Source organism: Microtus pennsylvanicus, chromosome 13, assembly GCF_037038515.1.
Source record: "Microtus pennsylvanicus isolate mMicPen1 chromosome 13, mMicPen1.hap1, whole genome shotgun sequence".
In the NCBI taxonomy this organism is placed as follows: Eukaryota; Metazoa; Chordata; class Mammalia; order Rodentia; family Cricetidae; genus Microtus; species Microtus pennsylvanicus.
In genome coordinates this window covers 47,399,020-47,419,731 of record NC_134591.1, presented here as the reverse complement: position 1 = coordinate 47,419,731, position 20,712 = coordinate 47,399,020, and the positions used below count along the sequence as shown (strand labels likewise).

Genomic DNA, 20,712 nt, shown 5'->3' with positions numbered 1-20,712 from the left:
CTAATGAACACATCAAAAAGAAATATTTAAGGGACCCAAATCAGTTTCTACAGAATAAGGAAAAGGATTGAATTTAGTAACTGAGGGGCAATAAACTGACAATCGGCTTGTTCCATGACACAAACGAAATATTTATTCCTTCTACACACTTGGCATATCAAAAGTTGACAGAGACATAATATACATAGTTAGGAAAATCAAAGAGTGTCATAAATGCAATTAGGCCTTCACATAACCATTGCTTCGTCTTCAAAGAACCAAGCTTTTTTTACCACTAAAAAAAAAAAAAGTCTAAAATGAAGTCAGAATATAGAAGACCTGAACGCTAGGGGCCTACCTGAACTAAAATGTAGAAATATAGGCATGTGTCACATAAAAAATGCTTCTGTTGATAACAAACCTCATATAAGATTGTGTGATATCACTGATGTAACTGATGTAACACAGGATTATAGACAGCTGAAATACTTATATCTCAGCAATAGTTGTTGTGATTTTCTATGTTTAGAGAAGCTTAGATATAAATATTTACCAAGATTCTACAGTTGTCTGATACTTAGAATAATGAAATACTACATGAGTCTGTAGCCAATGGGTCTACTGGACGGACTTTGCCCTAGAGTGTCTAAGCACACTTATGATGTTTACAAAATGATGATTTCAGAATGTCCCCTTGCTGTGAGTGATGTGTGACTGCAGATAGATACAGCTTATTCAATGCCAGCAAATACACAGTGTTGGGGGAACATTTCCAAAGACAGGCTTTAACGACAAGTAAACAACTCACAATGAATTTGAAAGGACTGAAATCGTATAAATTAAATTCTCAGTATCAATATCAGAAAGAAATATAGGATGTTCCCAAATGTTTGGAAATAAAATAATATTTCAAAGAACTAAAGATAAGAGAGATAACACCAAAATAGACATACTTATTAATAATAATATTAGTTAATAAAAGCTACAAAAAACAATCAGTGGGTATATTGAAATTCACAATTTTAAATCTTATTTCATAAGGAAAGAAGTTACTAAAGTCAGTCATTTAAGCTTCTGCCTCAAGGACCTAGAAAAGAGAAAATCCTACAAAATGTAGATATAAGGGACAGTGAACATCAACATGACGATCAACGCAACAGTAAAGAAAAATGAAAGGAAATCATTAAAACTGATAACTTGATTCTTAAATGTATCCACATAATTAATAAACTGTTAGACCAGTGGTTCTCAACTTTTCTAAGGCTGCAACCCTTTATTAGTACAATTCCTTATGTGTTCCTCTTTTTGGGTCTGGCTTACCTCACTCAGGATAGTGTTTTCTATTTCCATCCATTTGTATGCAAAATTCAAGAAGTCCTTGTTTTTTACTGCTGAGTAGTACTCTAATATGTATACATTCCATACTTTCTTCATCCATTCTTCCATTGAAGGGCATATAGGTTGTTTCCAGGTTCTGGCTATTACAAACAACGCTGCTATGAACATAGTTGAGCATATACTTTTGTTGTATGATAGGGCCTCTCTTGGGTATATTCCCAAGAGTGGTATTGCTGGGTCCAGGGGTAGGTTGATCCCGAATTTCCTGAGAAACCGCCACACTGCTTTCCAAAGTGGTTGCACAGTTTGCATTCCCACCAGCAATGGATGAGTGTACCCCTTTCTCCACAACCTCTCCAGCAAAGGGATGTACTCACTCATATTTGGTTTCTAGCCATAAACAAAGAACATTGAGCCTATAATTAGTGATCCTAGAGAAGCTAAATAAGGAGAACCCAAAGAAAAACATACAGGCATCCTCCTGAATATTAACCTTCATCAGGCGATGAAAGGAGACAGAGACAGAGACCCACATTGGAGCACCGAACAAAAATCTCAAGGTCCAAATCAGGAGCAGAAGGAGAGAGAGCACGAGCAAGGAACTCAGGACCGCGAGGGGTACACCCACACACTGAGACAATGGGAATGTACTATAGGGAACTCACGAAGGCCAGCTGGCCTGGGTCTGAAAAAACCTGGGATAAAACCAGACTCGCTGAACATAGCGGACAATGAGGACTACTGAGAACTCAAGAACAATGGCAATGGGTTTTTGATACTACTGCACGCACTGGCTTTGTGGGAACCTAGGCAGTTTGGATGCTCACCTTACTAGACCTGGATGGAGGTGGGTAGTCTTTGGACTTCCCACAGGGCAGGGAACCCTGATAGCTCTATGGGCTGATGAGGGAGGGGAACTTGATTGGAGGAAGGGGAGGGAAATGGGAGGCGGTGGCAGGTAAGAGACAGAAATCTTTAATAAATAAATAAACGGAAAAAAAATAAAAAATTAAAAAAAAAACAGTTCCTTATGTGTGATGACCCACAACCATAAAATGATTTTTGTTGCTACTTCCTAACTGTTATGAATCATAATGTAAATATCTGTGCTTTCCAATGTTCTTAGGAGACATCTATGAAAATAATCATCCAAGCCCCAAAAAGGTCTCAACCCACAGGTTGAGAACAATGGTTCTCATTAACTGTTGTTAACCCAGCAAAGAAAGAACAGAGAAAATCAATGAACAAAATCTAGAGTGGAAAAAAAGAAGGAACATCACTGTTATATCAAAATTACGAGGATTCTAAAGAGAAACTGAGAAAGTAAACAGCCAGCCTAGAATGGTCGGTGGGGGTCCCAAGAACACAAGCACCAGCACTGACTCTGAAGGTAATGAGAACTCGGAGGACAGCCTAAAGCATTCCCACTGTGAAAAGCCTGGTGTCGGGTGGCTCCTGATGAATTCTGACTGCTGACGTTAAAATAGCATAAACTCTACCCAGTCTTCCCAGAAAAGGGAGAGGACATTTTCAATTCATTTTGTGAAGCCAGTGATGCCTGAACAGCTATAACAAATAAAGCAGAACAAAAAAGAATAAGAAATTACAAGCAGGCTAGTGCCCCTCACAGACATGAAATCATAAAAATGCATTAGCAAACTGAATCCACAAATATATAAGAAGGCTCTCTAGCATCACCAGGTGTGAGTTGTATAAGAACAGGAAAGGTTGGGTTGGCACTGGAAAACCTGTTAATACAATAAGCCATATTAAAACAATAATAGAGGAAAAATACATTGTCATCTTAACTGGAAAAGGCATTTGACAAGCAAGACCTGTTCACGATAAAAATTCTAAACCGTTTTCTCAGTTTCTAAATGTGACAGAACTTCAGATGAGGCTGGACAGCAAAACCTGGAGCCAGCATCACATCTTGTGGAAGACTGGATGTTTCCCTCAGCATCAGAATAAAGAAAAGACCTTTTGCTTCTGTGTCACCACTGTGCTACAGGGGAAGAAACAACATTATAAAACTAGAAATTAATAGAACACTTTTTAATCTATTTTTAGACAATAAAAATTAGTCTATAAACTGTTTTGTTTTTGTTTTTCAAGACAAGGTTTTGCTATAGCTTTGAGCCTGTCCTAGCACTAGCCCCTGTAGACCAGGCTGATCTTGAACTCACATAGATCTATCTGCCTGCCTCTCAGGTGCTGGGATTAAAGGCATGTGCCACCACCGCCTGGTTCAGTCTATAAATTTTAACTGACAAAAATATAAAGAATGATAAAAAAATTAACTGAAGTAAAAAACAAGTTTATCTGACATGGGACTGAAAGTATATAAAATCTGAAAACTGGTTAACTACAAGGGATAAATTCCATGATGTTTAAGTTTTGCTAAAACTATTTAACAAGAAAAAAGATATTTGGTGTGGGAGGTCCTTCTGTTTATGTGTTGATTTTATTGGTTAATGAATAAAGAAAACTGGCTTGGCCTACAGCATGAGAGGAGGAAGGTGGAGTTAGGAGAAGCCATGGATCTGCCACCTGAGACAGATGCTGGGAACTTTAGCTGGTTAGCCACAGCCACATGGCAATATGCAGAATAATAGAGATGGGTTAGTTTAGGATATGAGTTTAGCTAGAAAAATGCGTAAGCTATTGGCCAAACAGTATTGCAAATAACATGGTTTTCTAAGAGATTATTTTGGGTGGCTGAGCATCAATAAGCAGCCCCCTCTTACAACAAATTAATACACCAATGTAGTAGACTAAATCCATGTAAAACCTGAGAGGGCTTGAAAAGAAATTCTAGACACTAAAAAACAAAGTTTAGTCACATTTTCCCCCCGAATGGGCTTTGCTTGAGGCGGCATGCTATGGCTCCTTTAAGAGAGGTCTTACTGATTCAGGGATAGCAGCCACGTGGCTTCAAAATGGAAGCTTCCTGGCCATGGGCCATGCTGCTAGCATGAACTCTGACTCTTTCAGGAAAAATGAGCATTTGGATAGAGTTTGTGAACAATGTGCTAGTGCTTACTTGGTAGCAATGTGGACCATGGTCGGCTGTGTGCCTGGAAGTGGGGCACTGCGCATGACTCAGAGGCACAAGTGGCTCCACCATGCTGGACTGGGCAGGGCAAACAGGTACTTCCATATTTCCCCTAATAATGGTGCAGCATAAGTTTTAGGCAGGGTGGGGCAAGCAGGAAGTATCGTATATACCATAGTAATGGCACAGCTTGAGTTTTAAGAAGAGCTTAGCATTTTAAAAAGTGCTCCTGGACAGTAAAGAATTACAGATATGCAATAAAGACAAATCCAGAATAATATGGTTTTTCTGAGTCATTATTTCAGGTCTAAGCTAGCCAGTCAGCCAGGCACCAACAAGCAGTTCCCTCTTCCAAAAGATATGATAAAGACTTGCCCTGCATTTTCTATAGGAACTGTATTTCAGAAGAGCTGAACCTCTGAGAAGAAAAAATTATAAAGAGTCCCAGGTAGATGTGTTTCTAGGAATTGAAGACATTTATGTGTTTCTGCTTTTTCTTTATTTTTGTTCTTTTTTATTTTTAAATTTTTAATTTTATTTGGGGAGGTATCTATTTGTTTAAAGGCTTAGAGTTAGAGAGGTAGAGAGGATGGGAAATGTGGTCAGAATTTATTATATAAAAATTATTTTCAATTAAAACAATAAAAAGAAAATTTTCACAGTCTGGAGAGATGGTTCAGCAGGCAAAGCACTTTTCATATAAGCTAATGACCACAGTTCAGTTCCCCAGAACCCAGGCAATACCTTTGGGGAAAATGGTACCCACCTATAATCCCAGCATGCAGAAGGCAAAGACATGGGATTTCCCAGAGTAAACTGGCTAGAAGATTAGCCTTAAGTACAAGCTCCAGGTTCAGTGACAGGAAGGACCTCTCTCAATATATAAGGTGGAGAATGGTCCAGAAGGACACCAGACATCCACTTTAGGCCTATGTGAGCACACGCACACACCACCACCACTACCACAATATACAAAAACCTCTTGTTAAAAAATACAAAAGAATGACAGCATTATAAAAAATAAGAATTTTACAAACCCCGAGTAAAAACAAAGTTCTCAGTGAATGCTAAAGCTAGCAGATCAAAAGCTGATTAGAAAGTTATAATAAGTTTCAGGATGGTGCTACCTAGTGTCAAATGACCAGTCTCTGTATCACTAAGGACAAGATAGTCATGTCACTTGATATGGTGCAATAAGCACACAACACCGACTATCAAGGATTCTTTCCAAACAATAAAATGGAGTGAAATAAGCCTGAATCCAAACACTTCCAGGTTCATTAGCACCTTATATAATACAAGCGATAAGCAAGCCAGACAGATCTTCGGTAAGGAAGCAATTAGCCAATATAAAATACAGGGCATTCTGAATGGCCTAGTTAATCATTCACAGCATTAAAAACAAACAGAAAAATGTGGAATACCATTATAGATAAAAAGAAACTAAAGAAATAAATAGCCACATTATGTCGGAGCTAAAGTCTGAGAAGATCCTCATTTTAAGAAGCTATCTTAGACATTTGGGGGACAGATGAAGAAATGTTTGACTCTACTGAGGGACTGTTCATTTTCTTAAGTGTGACACAGCACAGGGACCATTCTTTTATAGAGCTCCCATCTGCTCCATACCTGGAGTAAAATAATACAATGTATAAAATACACATGAAAACAGCCCAACTATATTGGAACAAGAGATAAGATTAATGAAACCTCAATAATTCGTGAAGCAAGGTGATAGGCACATGGCGTCACTCCACTGAATATTGTCTCCACTCAGTGTAGTTTTTATTTTTCATATTAGAAATCATTAGGGAACAAAAAAGACTGTACAAGAAGGAAGACCAAAAGAAAATAGTTCGTGAAGGTTGCTGTTGCTAAAGACAAACCACATGCCATAAGGACAGAGCAAAGTAAAGTAAAGAGATAAGAACAATGGACTCTCAACACCTGAAGACATGTGAGAGGGTGGAAAGCAAAATTCACTGCATGAGTAGGGGCTCAAGGGAAAAAACTGATTCAGGGAAATCAAGACACATTTCAAAAACAATCATCAGTAATTAGTAATCTGATAGCCTTAAAATTTCTAACCAAATATTGGAGAAACAGTTTCTGTCAATTGGGAAAAATCTCAAAATGAGAGAAATAATCACCCTCAATACTTGTAAGATATGCTTTCCCACATAATAAACAAGATGTCCAGGGAATAGTAAATACAGAGGCCTACAGGCAACAGTTGCCACCAAGCTTATTTTAGCACAGTGGAAAATACAGTGGCAGGTCCTAGAAGAGTAAGGAAGTAAGATACTGGCCCCTGGTGCAAAGCATTGTCTGGATAAGCCACTGGCCCAAAATCCCATGAAAGAAAGCAGGGTGCTTTGTTTGCACCATCTGTCCTAAATTTTATCTTGCTGCCTGGTTCCGTGTTTCTAAGTTGTTGCATTGCCTCAGGGGTGGGGAGTGAGGGGAAGCATGAGGGGACACACATACTGATGCCCAGCATCGCTGGCCTTTTGAGATGTGAAGATCAGTCTGTGATCTCAGACCCTTGCTACTTTGAAGCATAAATGCCAGCCTTTCATTTTAAAACCAGAGGCTGATGGGTTCTTCCCAAGTGTACACCTAGCACTGCTGTCTGGGTAGCTGTTTCCAGCTGAGCCCTATGGGTAGTGTGTACTGTCATTTTGAGCTTTGAAAAATAACTGTTACTTACTGAACTTGAGGCACAGATATTTTCAGCCAGGCCATGTTGAGCTTCTTTGAGTCTCTTGCCTTTCTCTACCCACACATTAAACAGTATTATTTTCAAGACATTGCTCCACCTGTCAAGAAACTCTATCGAAACACTCCCCACCATCTTGACCAAAACTATGTAAGTAACTCTTAATGTGTCATAGACCACAACAGAAAGAGGAAAAAGTCTCAGTTTATCTACAGCAAAAAGATAAGTGTTTTTCTAGCTCATGTTTATTTTAAAATATTTTAAATTATGAAAATATCTCAGTTCAACATTTTTTTAAAATCTACTAAACCTTTTAAACTTTTACTTAACCTCAAATCAAATATCATAGGATGATACTTCTAAAGAGCTTTTCAAGAAGTAATTAAAAGTTAAAGACTTACACTCGAGCTGGGCAACCACATCTCCAGGGTCTACTGCTTCGGGGAACACCTGCAGGAAGAGGGCCCGGGCACAGCAGGGCAGGGAGGGAGAGGAAGCCAAGAAGATGTAAGACAGACTCTTTCCCATTCCCATTCCCAAAGTGTCTTTTCTTTCCCAATCGAAGAAAAATCTTGGTTTGTTTGGGGTTTTTTGTTGTTTTGGTTTGGTTTGGGTTTGGTTCCTGAGAAGATTCATTAAGTAGCCCAGTTTGGTCTTGATTTCTCAATTCTTCTGCCAAAGTCCCTCAAATCCTGGGGTTACAGAAGTAAATCACTATGCCAGGCCTCCAAACAAATCTCCAGAAATTTCTCTCTACTTCCCATTATTTCACAAAATACATTTGTAACTGGATGTGCTTTCCTCTCCAGGATCACCCACTGGAATTCTTACCTGTGCTCGTTGGGATCATCTTATCTAAGTACCCCACCTCAGCAGGCTAACTCCTCACAAGAAACCTCTGTCTGTGAGCTCTCCACTTAGAATTCTCTCCTCCTAGACCTTCAAGTAACTCAGTTTCATTCAAACTTTGTATAAATATATTGTCTTCTTTGGCATTAAAAAAATCTCCCCTAATCTTTCATCCTTCCTTTCTGCATTTATTAAGCTCCAGGAAGAGATGGCCTTGCCTTGTTTATTATGTGTCATCAGTACCTACCACAGTACCTGCAGTGGGCTATTTTATTCTTGAAGAAAGCAAGAAAGAGGGTGGGAGGAAAGGGAAGGAGGAGGGAGGGAAAACTGGAAGACAAGATAAGCCTGGAAGGAAGGGGTTGTGGTTGGTCATAGCTACCAGAAGCACCCCTTTTAAGGGAAATGAACTCACTCAGTATAACAGAAAAGCACAGATATTCCTAGGAAAAACTCAACATGTGCTCACCTATTTGGGCCTTAGTTTGTACAGAAGTAATTATTTATTCAGTGTTCAAGATGCCATGCTTTGTACAAAGCCCACTAAGGTGTTGTAGAAACAGGCTGAGTCACATAAAGAACAGGCAACCGACTCAATGCATAATACAAAGAATATTTTCAAAAAGTCTAAATGTGTTACAGCTTTCCTAGTCAGTGATAATGTTTATGTTGCAGGATTTTATTCAAAACTGGAATCACTGATCTCTGTTTGTTAATACTTGACCTGATTGTTGACTCACCTTTTCAAACACCATTCTGGCATTGAAGACCAGTGGAAAAGTGGCTGGGACACATTGTGTCTTCTTGTATTGGCCAAACACGCAGACACTAAGATAGATGTCCTCCTTGTCTTTCAGCACCACTCCTGGACAAGTGACCTGGAAGCAATCAGACAAGCAGCTGTAACAGCACTGGAATGCACTGAGCTATCCCACAAATGAACGTGGTGGGGAAAAGTTGCTGTCCACTGGGACAGGAACCTCAAATGCTCAGAGTTCAGTGAGGTACCCTTTTTATTTCCTTCTCTCTTAGAAACCTGTCACTTTATTTTTTAAAATTGATTTTATTGAGCTCTACATTTTTCTCTGCTCCCCTCCCTGTCTCTCTCCTCTCCCCTTCAACCCACCCCCAAGGTCTCCATGCTCCCAATTTACTCAGGAGATCTTGTCTTTTTCTACTTCTTATGTAAATTAGATCTATGTAAGTCTCTCTTAGTGTCCTCATTGTTGTCTAAGTTCTCTGGGATTGTGGCTTGTAGGCTGGTTTTCTTTGCTTTATGTTAAAAATAAAAAAAAAAAACACCTATGAGTGAGTACATGTGATAATCATCTTTCTGTGTCTGGGTTACCTCACTCAAAATAGTGTTTTCTAGCTCTGTCCATTTTCCTGCAAAATGCAATATACCATATTGTTTTTTGCTATGTAGTACTCCATTGTGTAAATGTGCCACATTTTCCTTATCCATTCTTCAGTCGAGGGGCATTTAGGTTGTTTCCAGGTTCTGGCTATGACAAACAAAGCTGCTATGAACATAGTTAAGCACGTGTCCTTGTGGCACGATTGAGCATCCTTTGGATATATACCCAAAAGTGGTATTACTGGGTCTTGAGGAAGGTTGTTTCCTAATTATCTGAGAAATCACCACAGTGACATCCAAAGGGGCTATTCCCACCAGCAATGCAGAAGTGTTCCCTTTTCCCCACAACCTCTCCAGCATAAGTTGTCATTAGTGGTTTTGATCTTGGCCATTCTTACAGGTATAAGATGGAATCTCAGAGTTGTTTTGATTTGCATTTCTCTGATGACTAAGGATGTTGAACATTTCCTTAAGTGTCTTTCAGACATTTTAGATTCCTCTGGGTTTTTTTTGTTTGTTTGTTTGTTTTTTTTTAGAGTTCTCTGTTTAGGTCTGTACTCCATTTTTTTACGGGATTATTTGTTCTTTTGATGACCAATTTCTTGAGTTCTTTGTATATTTTGGAGCTCAGACCTCTGTCTGATATGGGGTTAGTGAAGATCTTTCCCCATTCTGTAGGCTGTCATTTTGTCTTATTGACCGTGTCCTTTGCTTTACAGAAGCTTTTCAGTTTTAGGAGGCCCCATTTATTAATTGTTTCTCAGTGTCTGTGCTGCTGGAGTTATATTTAGGAAGTGATCTCCTGTCCAATGCATTCAAGTGTACTTCCCACTTTCTCTTTTATAAGGTTCATTGTGGCTGACTTTATGTTGAAGTCTTTGATCCATTTGGACTTGAGTTTTGTGCATGGTGATAGATATGGGTCTATTTTCATTCTTCTACATGTTGATATCCAGTTATGCCAGCACCATTTGTTAAATATGCTTTCTTTTTTCCATTTGATTTTTATTTGCTTCTTTGTCAAAAATTAGGTGTTTGAAGATGTGTGGATTAATATCTGGGTCTTCTATTCAGTTCCATTGGTCCTCCTGTCTGTTCTTATGCCAATACCAGGCTGTTTTCAGTACTGTAGCTCTGTAGCAGAGTTTGAAGACAGGGATTGTGATGCCTCCAGAAGTTCTTTTATTGTACAGGATTGTTTTGGCTATCCTGAGTTTTTTGCTTTTCCATATGAAGTTGAGTACTGTTTTTTCTTATTATTTATTATGTATACAATATTCTGTCTGTGTGTATGCCTGCAGGCCAGAAGAGGGCACCAGACCTCATTACAGATGGTTGTGGGAATTGAACTCAGGACCTTTGGAAGAGCAGGCAGTGCTCTTAACCACTGAGCCATCTCTCCAGCCTTTTGAGTACTGTTTTTTCACATCACTTGGGACAGTGCCAACAATTCATCTATGCGAGTCACCAATACCATTCTTACCAGAGTGAAACCCTAATGGTTTTCCATGTCAACGCTGGCTGTGATACTGAACAGAGGATTGGAACTTCATGGTCCTCGGCACACAGAAGTTGAGGATATTTGTGTCGGATAGTTTTACTCCATTTCTTCTCTACTACTCTGTTTTTTACTTTCACCCTAGTAATTCACAACCAAGTTTCTCAGCAAATCTCATTCTGTTGGCTTCATTTCCTAATCTGATTAAAGCAAATTTGTCACATTGTCTCACTGGAGTCCCTTCCAATTTGTAACACACACAAAAGTGATGGCCACAAGAGGGCTCATGGGTAAAGAAGCCTGGGGACCTGAATATGAGCCAAAGGATAATCATAAACAAATTTTCAGTTAAAAAAAAAAGAAGGCAGCAATGGACATTCAAGAAGACAAATCTTAAAAGCAAAAGGAGAAAAATATATCATAAAGCCAGGGAAAAAAAGTGAAATGGCTTAGCTAAAAGAAGAATACTTTCAAAAAATGATTTAATAAACAGAAAAATTATTCACAAAGAAAGGGAAATAAAGAGATTGCCAGATCAAAATAAGGAAAGTAATCCATCCCCACTAGAGCTCTGGTACAGAAGAGGAGCTTGCCAGGACCTCAGATCGACATGCAAAGAAATACAGCGTCATTAGCTGAACTATGCGCTTGTGGTTTCTCTGTCATTTAACAATGGCAAGGCTGGAACAGTAGCTCAGTGGCAGAGCAATGCCTGGTGTGCGTGAGGCCCTAGTTTTGACCCCAAGTACTGACAGGAAAACAAGCAAAAAAAGATCATCTCAGAAAGCAACAGTTATGATACTGCTGCAAATCAGACTACATAGTGATTTAAAGAAAAAGAGGACACCAAAGTCAGGAGAGGTGGGGAGGTGGGGTGGATCTGGGAGGAGTTAGGGGAAACTGGAAATGTAGGGGTAAATATGATCAAAATATACTCTATCCATGTGTGAAGTTCTCAAAGAAGTAATTTGTATATGTTCAAAGATGTAATTTTATGACAATAATATTATAATGAGGGGAAGAAACAACAAAACAGAAACAAAAAATTTAGGTGTGTTGCTGAAATTAAACTTACATTAATCTACGATATACTAATATAAGTTAAGATAACAATTGTAAACCTTATATCAATTAGTAGCAAAATGAAACCATCAAAAAGTAATTGGCAAATTACAGTTGACACCAACTTGCAAAGGCAAACTTAGTTTTCCCCAATGGCATCTAAGTGCACAAACCACATGTAAGCACAGGCCCCATGCCCAGCAGTGGATGGCCAATCCAAAACAAATCTAGGGCTATTTTTGGAAACCTTTTATCCCATATTGCTTTGTCTTTTGCTTGTACATTATAGTTTCCAATTTAGTGTTTGTGGGGTTTTTGTTTTGTTTTCTGTGTGTTTCTTGTAGGGTTTTTTTCTTGGTGGAGGGTTGTTTTGTGCCTGTTTCTTAGGAGAGAGAGAAAGAAAAGGCATGGAATTGGATGGGTGGGAGGGTGGGGAGGATCTGGGAGGACCTGGGGAAGATAAAAGATTGATCAGAATTTATTGTACTACAAAGAAATTTTCAAAAACAAAATTCTGCTATACGCATAGATTGCCTATAGTTCAGTTATCATCAGAGAGGCTTCATCCAGCAACTGATGAAAACAGAGACCCACAGCCAGACACTAGGCTGAGCTTGGTAATCCTACCGAAGAGAGGGAGAAAGGACTGTAGGAACTAGAGGAGTCAAGGACATTACAAGAAAACCCACAGAATCAACTAACCTGGGCTCATAAGGGGTCACAGAAACTGAATTGACCACCAGGGAGCCTACACGGGACTGAACTTGGCCCTCTGCTGTGACTCTTGCCGGCTCTTGGGACCCTGCTCCTCATATTGGGTCCCTTACCCAGCCTTAATATATGGGGTGGTGCTTAGTCTTAGTGCAACTTGCTATGCCGTGTTTTGCTGATATCTACGGGAAGCATGCCCTTTATTGAACAAAAATGGAGGAGGGTGAGGTGGACAAAGGGGGAGTTGGGAGGAGGACTGGGAGGAGAGGAGAGGAAACTACAGCTGAGATATAAAATAAGTAAATAAATAAATAGAAAAGATTTCGAAGTAAATGAACCTAAAGGAAACAGTTAAAATCATAATAAACTGGATGTAAACAAGTGGAATAAACTTAGTTAACAAATATTTAAAATGTTAATTGTGTGATGGAGGAAGGCCCTCATATCAATCACTCACTAAAATAAAACAATAAGAAAATCAGAACAAAAGGAAGAGGCGGTGGTGGTTTGAATGAAAATGGCCCCCAAAGGCTCATAAGGATTAGAGGATGCGTGCCCTTGTTGGAGGAAGTATTTCACTGGGGGTGGGTGGACATTGAAGTTTCAAAGCTCAAGCCATGCAGAGTGACACGCTGTCTCTCTCTCTCTCTCTCTCTCTCTCTCTCTCTCTCTCTCTCTTTCTCTCTCCTCTGCCTGCCAGAACTCTCAGCTACCTCTCCAGTACCATGTCTGTCTGCACGCCGCCATGCTTCCCTCCATGATGATAATGGACTGAACCTCTGAAACTGTAAGCAAACCAAACTAAATGCTTTCCTGAGGGTTCATGGTCATGGTGTCTCTTCACAGCAATAGAACAAGACACAGACTAAGACAGAGGCAATAACAGAGAGAAACAAAGTCCCACGACTCAGAGAACGAAAAACAAAGTGACAGCGGTAAATCTATCTTTACCGCAATTATAGTAAAGGAAAATTCATTAAGCACACCCATCAAGAGGCAAATGCAGAATGAATTAAAAACAATTGCCCAGCTTCATATTGCAGGAGGTAACCAGATGAAAACTGCTGGATTAAAAGATGTCTGACTCCAAAGCCCTTCCCAGTGGCGAATCCTCAGGGAAAATTAACTGTTTACTTCGAAACGTGGAGGGTGTGAGCATCCTGCTTAATAAGCACCCACAGCCAGATCCACTTAGAGAAACGGCCTCGAGAATGAGCATAAACCCAACAGCACAGCAGTTGCAATTTAAGAACCACAAAGTAAAACTGAAAGAAGTAAATGCAAGCTTATTCAGAAGCTGCACAGAAAACCCTGAGGATACAACAAATCTTGAGGCAAGATACATACACCACAGACTCCTGACAGCACATGCTACCCCCAGTTTCCCCACACCGTGTGAAGACCTCATCCCAACTCCAGGTGTTCCTCTGTTTAAGACCTCTAGAGAGGGGCAGGGAGAGGCTCTGTGGAAAAGAGCACACATTGCTCCTCTAGTTCAGTTGCCACCCCCCATGGCCTCCACAGCACCCACACAATGCAGTGTACACACACACACACACACACACACACACACATGAAAACTTTTTTAAAAAATCCCAGGAGAACAGATTGGGGCCAGAAAGAAGTTATTTTCAGCTTCAGTCAAAAGCCAACTACATATGACCTCCATTCCACTTTATTAATTCAATTCTGTTTCTTCTGATTATGTGTACTAGACAAAGAGGGAAAGCTAGGCACCAAAGGCTTGCACGTTGGAATGATGTGTAAGGTTTCTATTCCAGGAATACATTCCAGCAGTAAGAAGAAGAGAGACAAATGCAGCAACGTGGGCAGATTTCCAAAGAACCATGTTGAGGGGAAGAAAGAAGACATGATCCTACAGCTAGGATCGGATAACAGTACTACAAATGTATTTTGCAGATATATTCTGTCACATGGAGAAATTTGATCTAAAGACAATTCAAAGCCCTATAACTTCCTTGGATCCCATGATTTTCCCTTCTTTCTAGCTCTGATAGGACACAGGCAGTTTCAACAGATCTCTCTAGTCTGTCTGAAGCTGAAACCTACCAAGGAGAAACACTAACCAGAGTCCCAAACCCCGGGACCTCAAACACTGAGCTGTTTACTCTATGACTTTGCTCTGTTCTTATTGTAACTACCGTGGTTCTTCTCACTTGGTGAAGAATGTATATAACTTATTTGGTTTTGTTCTGTTTTTCCGTTTTGTTTTTGTTTTTTAATTTTACAGAAGCCCACAGTTAGAAGAGAATACATTTTTAAATACATTTTTAAAACAGTGGTAATTTTAAAGTTGTACTGTATTCCATATTATATAATACTGATACGAAATCTTAGGCAAGAGAAAAAGGGAAAAGCTATGGTTTAAAGTGCCATACTGGCATAGCAAGTTGACAAGGAGTCTCAACTGTTAACCGGACACAGCCCTAAGTTATCTGAGGCAGTCCCAGTTGGAGGACCACCTCAGTCAGATTGGCCTGTGGGCATATCTGTGGGACATTTCTCGATTACTAGTTGATAGAGGAGGACTCAGTTCACTGTAGGTGGTCCTATTCCTCGCAGGTGGGCCTGGACTGTATGAGGAAGCAGGCAGAGCCAAGGAGAGGAGGCAGTAAAGCAGCAATCCTTGGTGGTTGCTACCTACAGGGTTCCTGGCTTGCGCTCCTGCCCCAGTTTCCTCAAAGATGGACTTGATCTGAAAGTGTGAGGTGAAATAGCATCCTCCCCGGCTGCTTTTGCTCATGTTGTTTATCTCAGCATCAGAAAGCAAACTAGAACACCTTGAGTCTGAACAATGCTAAGCTTACAGTGACACTTAAATTTTGACGGAGCATATTTTTCATCATGAGACTTTTTGACCTTTAAGTGGGATGTCATGGTGTAGACTATCCCCTACAACTTCCTGCTTTGAGCACTTCATTTCCGGTTAGGCACGCGTGATATTTTGGAAGAAGTTTTAAAATCTCAGATTTAGGTCAGTGGGGCAGACCTTTGAAGGGGAATCACACCTCCGACTCCCATCCAGCTGCTGGTTCCTGGTCTGCTGCCATGTGAGGAACCTTGTTCCCACTGCCATGAACACTGCCAGGCCTTTCCTGCCTGTCATGATGAACTAAAGCTGTGAGCCAACATAAACATTTTCTTGCTTACTTTGGTCCTGAATGTGAGTACCAGAAAGACTCATTTACTATCCATCTGTTCTGTGGGCCAACCAGAATCTTCTCAAGGACTTGGCGTATTCTCCAAACCTACTGTTTTCCCTGAACTTTCTAGTCTCCCTCTTCCCTATGGTAAAACAGGGCATATAAATTTATGAATTACACTAAGTTTTAAATACTCCCACTTCTTTGAAACATTCCTCCTTTGTCCATTAAGAAAACTGTATGACTTTAATGAGGACTATGTGCATTTAGTCCTTCCTCACCCCTACAGTTAGCCTTTCTTGTTCTCTTTTCTTCACGCTATCTTGTACCCACATGGACATTCAATTGTTCACATATATGCATAGATGTAACTGGCTAGATTCTGCATATCAGAGAGAACAGGAGAACACTCCAGAATATGGAGTGTTTCTAGACGAGAATTTACTTGGCTGATCAATTATGGTCTGCACTCTTGGTGAAGTCTGGCCCGTTTCTGAAATGTCCTCAAAGCATGTTTCCCATATGTATAGCTGTATTGTTTCTTTTCAGTGCCACTGAAACCACCCCCTTCTGGTCTGTAACTATTTTAATTCTAGGTGTTTTACTGAATTATATCAAATGTGCAAATGTCTTCCCACTCTAATCCCAGCTCTTGGAAGATGAAGAAGTAGTAAAATATCTGTGAAGTTAAGGCTAACCTGGTCTACACAGTGAGTTTGGGCCAGTCAGGACAAAATGGTGAAAACCTGTCTCAAAAAATAATACAAGCATGTATGTGTTCATGTAAGCATGCATATGTGATTTGTGTATGTGATGGGTAGAAATGTGTGAATAACACACATGTAAATGCTATGCACTTGGAAATTAAACGGTAAACAGATCATAAAGTATAGTGGGAAACAAAGCAAGAATTATAAACTATTCGAAGCCAAGTGCTTTCAGAGTTATACTATCAGCAGTCTGAAATGGTGGCAGGCATCACTGGGAAGTAACCACGTCCCTCAGGCAGAGAAGACAATGTGAGGAATGCAGAGGGCTGCGAAAGGCTCAGGATGGTGCTTAGCCCCAAGAAGGGAAGCAGCTATTTCCTCAGAGAGATAAATACAGGGATTCTTATCTGTGGAGTTTATTTCTTAAGCTGGGAGCAGGTGGAAGCTTTTCATTGCTATTGGTTGTAAAGTTTCATATATCTAAAATGCTTCAAACAAAGTGGGTTTTTTTGAAAATTGATATTTCGTTTTATTGAGGATTTTCAGATAATAATAAATGAAAAAGACAAAAGAGAGGAACATCTCTGACATGCCTTTCCTGTCCTTTATTTCCCAGGCTTTTTTCTTTGGGTTTCTGTCTGTCTAAGATAAAGATAAATATTCATGTAACTCAAAGGCCTAAACCTCTCAAATAAAAACACAAATGATAACAAATTTAAAAACTGTCCAGTCCAACCCAGAAAAGAAAATGGGATCTTGGGGGTGGGGTGGGATGGGGGTTAGGGGAGATGGGGAGAGAAAAGGTAGAAGGGAAGGAGGGTGGACTTGGGGAAACAGGAGGATCGGGATAAAGGAAGGTTGGATAGGGGAGCACGGAACCACAATTCTTAGTTAAGGGACCCACTTTAGGGTGGGCAGGAGACTTGACCCTAGAGGGGCTCCCAGGTGCCCAAGCTGAGGTCCCCAGTTAGTTCCCTGGGCAGCTGAGGATAGGGAACCTGAAATGACCCTACCCTAGAGCAATACTGACGAATATATTGCATACCATCCTAGAACTTGCATCTGGCGATGGATGGAGATAGAGACAGAGACCCACACTGGAGCACTGGACTGAGCTCCCAAGGTCCCAATGAGGAGCAGAAGGAGTGAGAACATGAGCAAAGATGTCGGGACCACGAGGAGTGCACCCACCCACTGAGACAGTGGAGATGATCTACTGCGAGCTCACCAAGGCCAGCTGGAATGTTACCAGAAAAAGCATGGGATAAAACTGGACTCTCGGAACATGGCGAACAACGAGGGCTAATGAGACGCCAAGGACAATGGCACGCGGTTTTGATCCTATGCCATGTGCTGGCTTGGTGGGAGCCTAGCCAGTCTGGATGTTCACCTTCCTAGATATGGATGGAGGGGGGAGGACCTAGGACGTACCACAGGGCAGGGAACCCTGACAGCTCTCTGGACTGGAAAGGGAGGGGGGAGAGGAGTGGGGGGAAGGGGAGAGGGGTGGGAGGAGGGGGAGAAGAGTGGGAGGAGGGGGAGAAGAGTGGTAAAATTAAAAAAATAAAAATATAAAAAAAAAAAAATGTGAATCAAAATAAATCTTTTTCCCTCAAAAAAAAAAAAAAAAAAAAAAAAAAAAAAAAAAAGAAAATGCAACCAGTATGTTCTAAAAATAATTTATCACATTATCACATATTGACAAAGAGTTCAACGTCAAAAAATACGTATCAGGGTTGGAGAGGGGGCTCAGTGGTTGGAGCACTTATTGCTCTTGCAGAGAAACCACACTCCTGTTAGGTAGTTCATAATTCCAGTTCCAAGAGATATTACACCCTCCTCTGGCTTGTGCAGACTCCTGCACTCAAATTCACATACACACACACACACACACACACACACACACGCATGTAACTAAAAAGATAAATGAAAAAAATAAAATCTTTTTAATGTCCAGTTTTACAGGCATTGGGACAATATATAATTTCCTTAAAGTTTAAAATCATTAAAAAATAATTTGACTATGATAATTTTAAAATTAGAAATAAAAGAATTCTAAAATAATTCAACAAATAAAAGCCTTACAATCTTATATTGGATTGCCTATACATGAAATTTAAAGTGGGAGATGGTATTAAACAAAAAGTCTATTAATAGCAATCTCAATAGATTCAATCTAATCTCATGTGTAAAATTTCAGAATCTTAACTTCAGCTCAAGACTAGATCATGTGACATTACAGAGAGGATTCTAAGCAATAACATAAATAAAGGCAAGAAAAAAATTAGACCAAGAATCAGTTGGTAGTAAACAGGCTGCCTTTATTTGCAAATAAAATGGTTTTCCATATGAAACCCTAAGTAGTCATGCAACCGATATGGTATAGTAGCAATGCTGCTGAACCCAAAGTTAAAAACCTGAAAGCATCACAAAGAGACATATGGGACTTCACAGCCGCATTGCTTATAGGATCTCTCACTGGGAACAACGAAATGCCCATCAGTAACAGGACGAATACAGAAAAAGTGGCAGGTTCACAGAAAGGAGCCAAAATCACTCCATTTTACAAAGAAGTTAGGCATAAAGAGTTCACAGTGTACAGACAGAGCAAGAGAACTGGATTTCTGAAGGCCCAGCTATGGTGTGATGTGACAGGAGGAAGGGATGTGAGCGGAGGGGAACGGAGGGCAGCTGGGGTGGCAACCACCTCTATTACACACTTGGGTTTGTAAACTTTCTGGATGTGTGCTGCAGCCACATAAACTGATTTTAAAAACCAACAATACATGATAAATACGTGAAACTTTTAAGTCTACAACATTTCTTTACCAGCAACAAAACAAATTACAAAAATAAAAAAAAATATTACTAAAGGGAAACAACAAAGCTTTCCCTAGGAGACCACTGAAGAGTGTGTCACATGCCACCAGCAAATGTCTACTATTCAAGATATGTTTAACAAGGGAGAATAAATATAAAACCTTGATACTCATTCCTTGGGGCAGAAGCTGTGAATAGGACCAGTCACGGAAAAGTAAACTGCTAAGGTCAGACTCCACTGGCACAGCTACAACCCAAAACATAGCCTAGAGCCACCATATTGGCACCACCTTTACTTTATGGTTTTGGCCTCCAGAAATGTGAGGGAAAAGACCATTTCAAGGTATACTTTATAACAGACATCCTAGGAAACTAATACGTATGATACCATAAGACTCAAAGTTCCAGTTCGACATCTACTCCCCTGTAAGTACTTCCAGGGCCTCCATTCTAAAATATATAAAAGCACTGAGGGCAGGGCTCTGTCACAGAGCATGTCCCTAGCATGCCCACAGTCCTCAGCTCAACAACAACAACTAATAATAATAATAATAACAATAATAATAGCCAATAAACAAAACTAAACGTTCCAAAAGTTTCTGCTTAACAGGAGCATTTTGCAATTGACCTACATATGTAACAAATAAATCAATTATTCTAGCAAGAGAGAAAAATAATTGCATAACCAAGAAATTTATTCTACATGTAAATGCTTGGCCAAGGCTAAACTAAAAGGTATGGTTGCACCTGTTTCAGAATCTGTGGGTATTTGTTACCTTAACTCACAGGCAGAAGGGAGAAAAATAAGATCAAAGGAAGTAGGAGACCTTAATTTCATTTGTGGCATTTGATTTTTTTAAATGCATCAAAATTAACAAGAATCAATTGTTAGATGGGGGAGGCCATAGGATCTACCACTTATACTTTTCCTGCTGTTAAATGGGGGAAGTTGTCATTATCTTCTATCTATATTTTTTCCTGTTAGTCTCAAATATTTTGCAATCAAAAGTTTTTAATGGCAGCATGGCAGTGCCTGGTTGAATAAGGATCACAACTATGAAGGATCCAGATGGAGGCAGTCCCTGGAAAGACACAGCACTGTCCGCCGCATGGTGTCATTAGCTTGAGTTAAGTAATGAGGTGAAGTAAATATAGAAATGAAAAACTTAGAATTTCATAAAATTAACCAAAACAAGCCTTAAAGAAAGTTCTCCACTCCCCATGCTGATCTATTTAAGCTCTACATTGTTTTCCTCCTTCTCATAAAAGATGTGAGCATTGAAATACTCAACATAAGAAGGAATTACCAAGTCCAAACAGCAAGAGCAGTCCTTTCCTGTCAAGGAGAAGTGTCCAATACTAAATACAAAAACCTTTGCAAGGATAATTCTTTAGATGATCTTTTAAAATGTGTGACTTGGCATAACATGTCATTCCTGAAAGATTCCTT

General features: G+C 39.9%; 1 protein-coding gene across 2 annotated transcripts in view; it reads right to left on the bottom strand.

Moving 5' to 3' along the window:
- Spata6 (spermatogenesis associated 6) overlaps window positions 1–20,712 on the bottom strand; it is a 95,623-nt gene that overhangs the window by 69,133 nt on the left and 5,778 nt on the right. For both annotated transcript variants that reach the window (XM_075944797.1, XM_075944798.1), the window contains exons 2-3: window positions 8,681–8,818; window positions 7,493–7,541 (exon numbers count right to left, since the gene is read on the bottom strand). In XM_075944797.1, coding sequence (XP_075800912.1) covers window positions 7,493–7,541; window positions 8,681–8,818 — 187 coding nt within the window. The remainder of the gene's footprint in view (window positions 1–7,492; window positions 7,542–8,680; window positions 8,819–20,712) is intronic.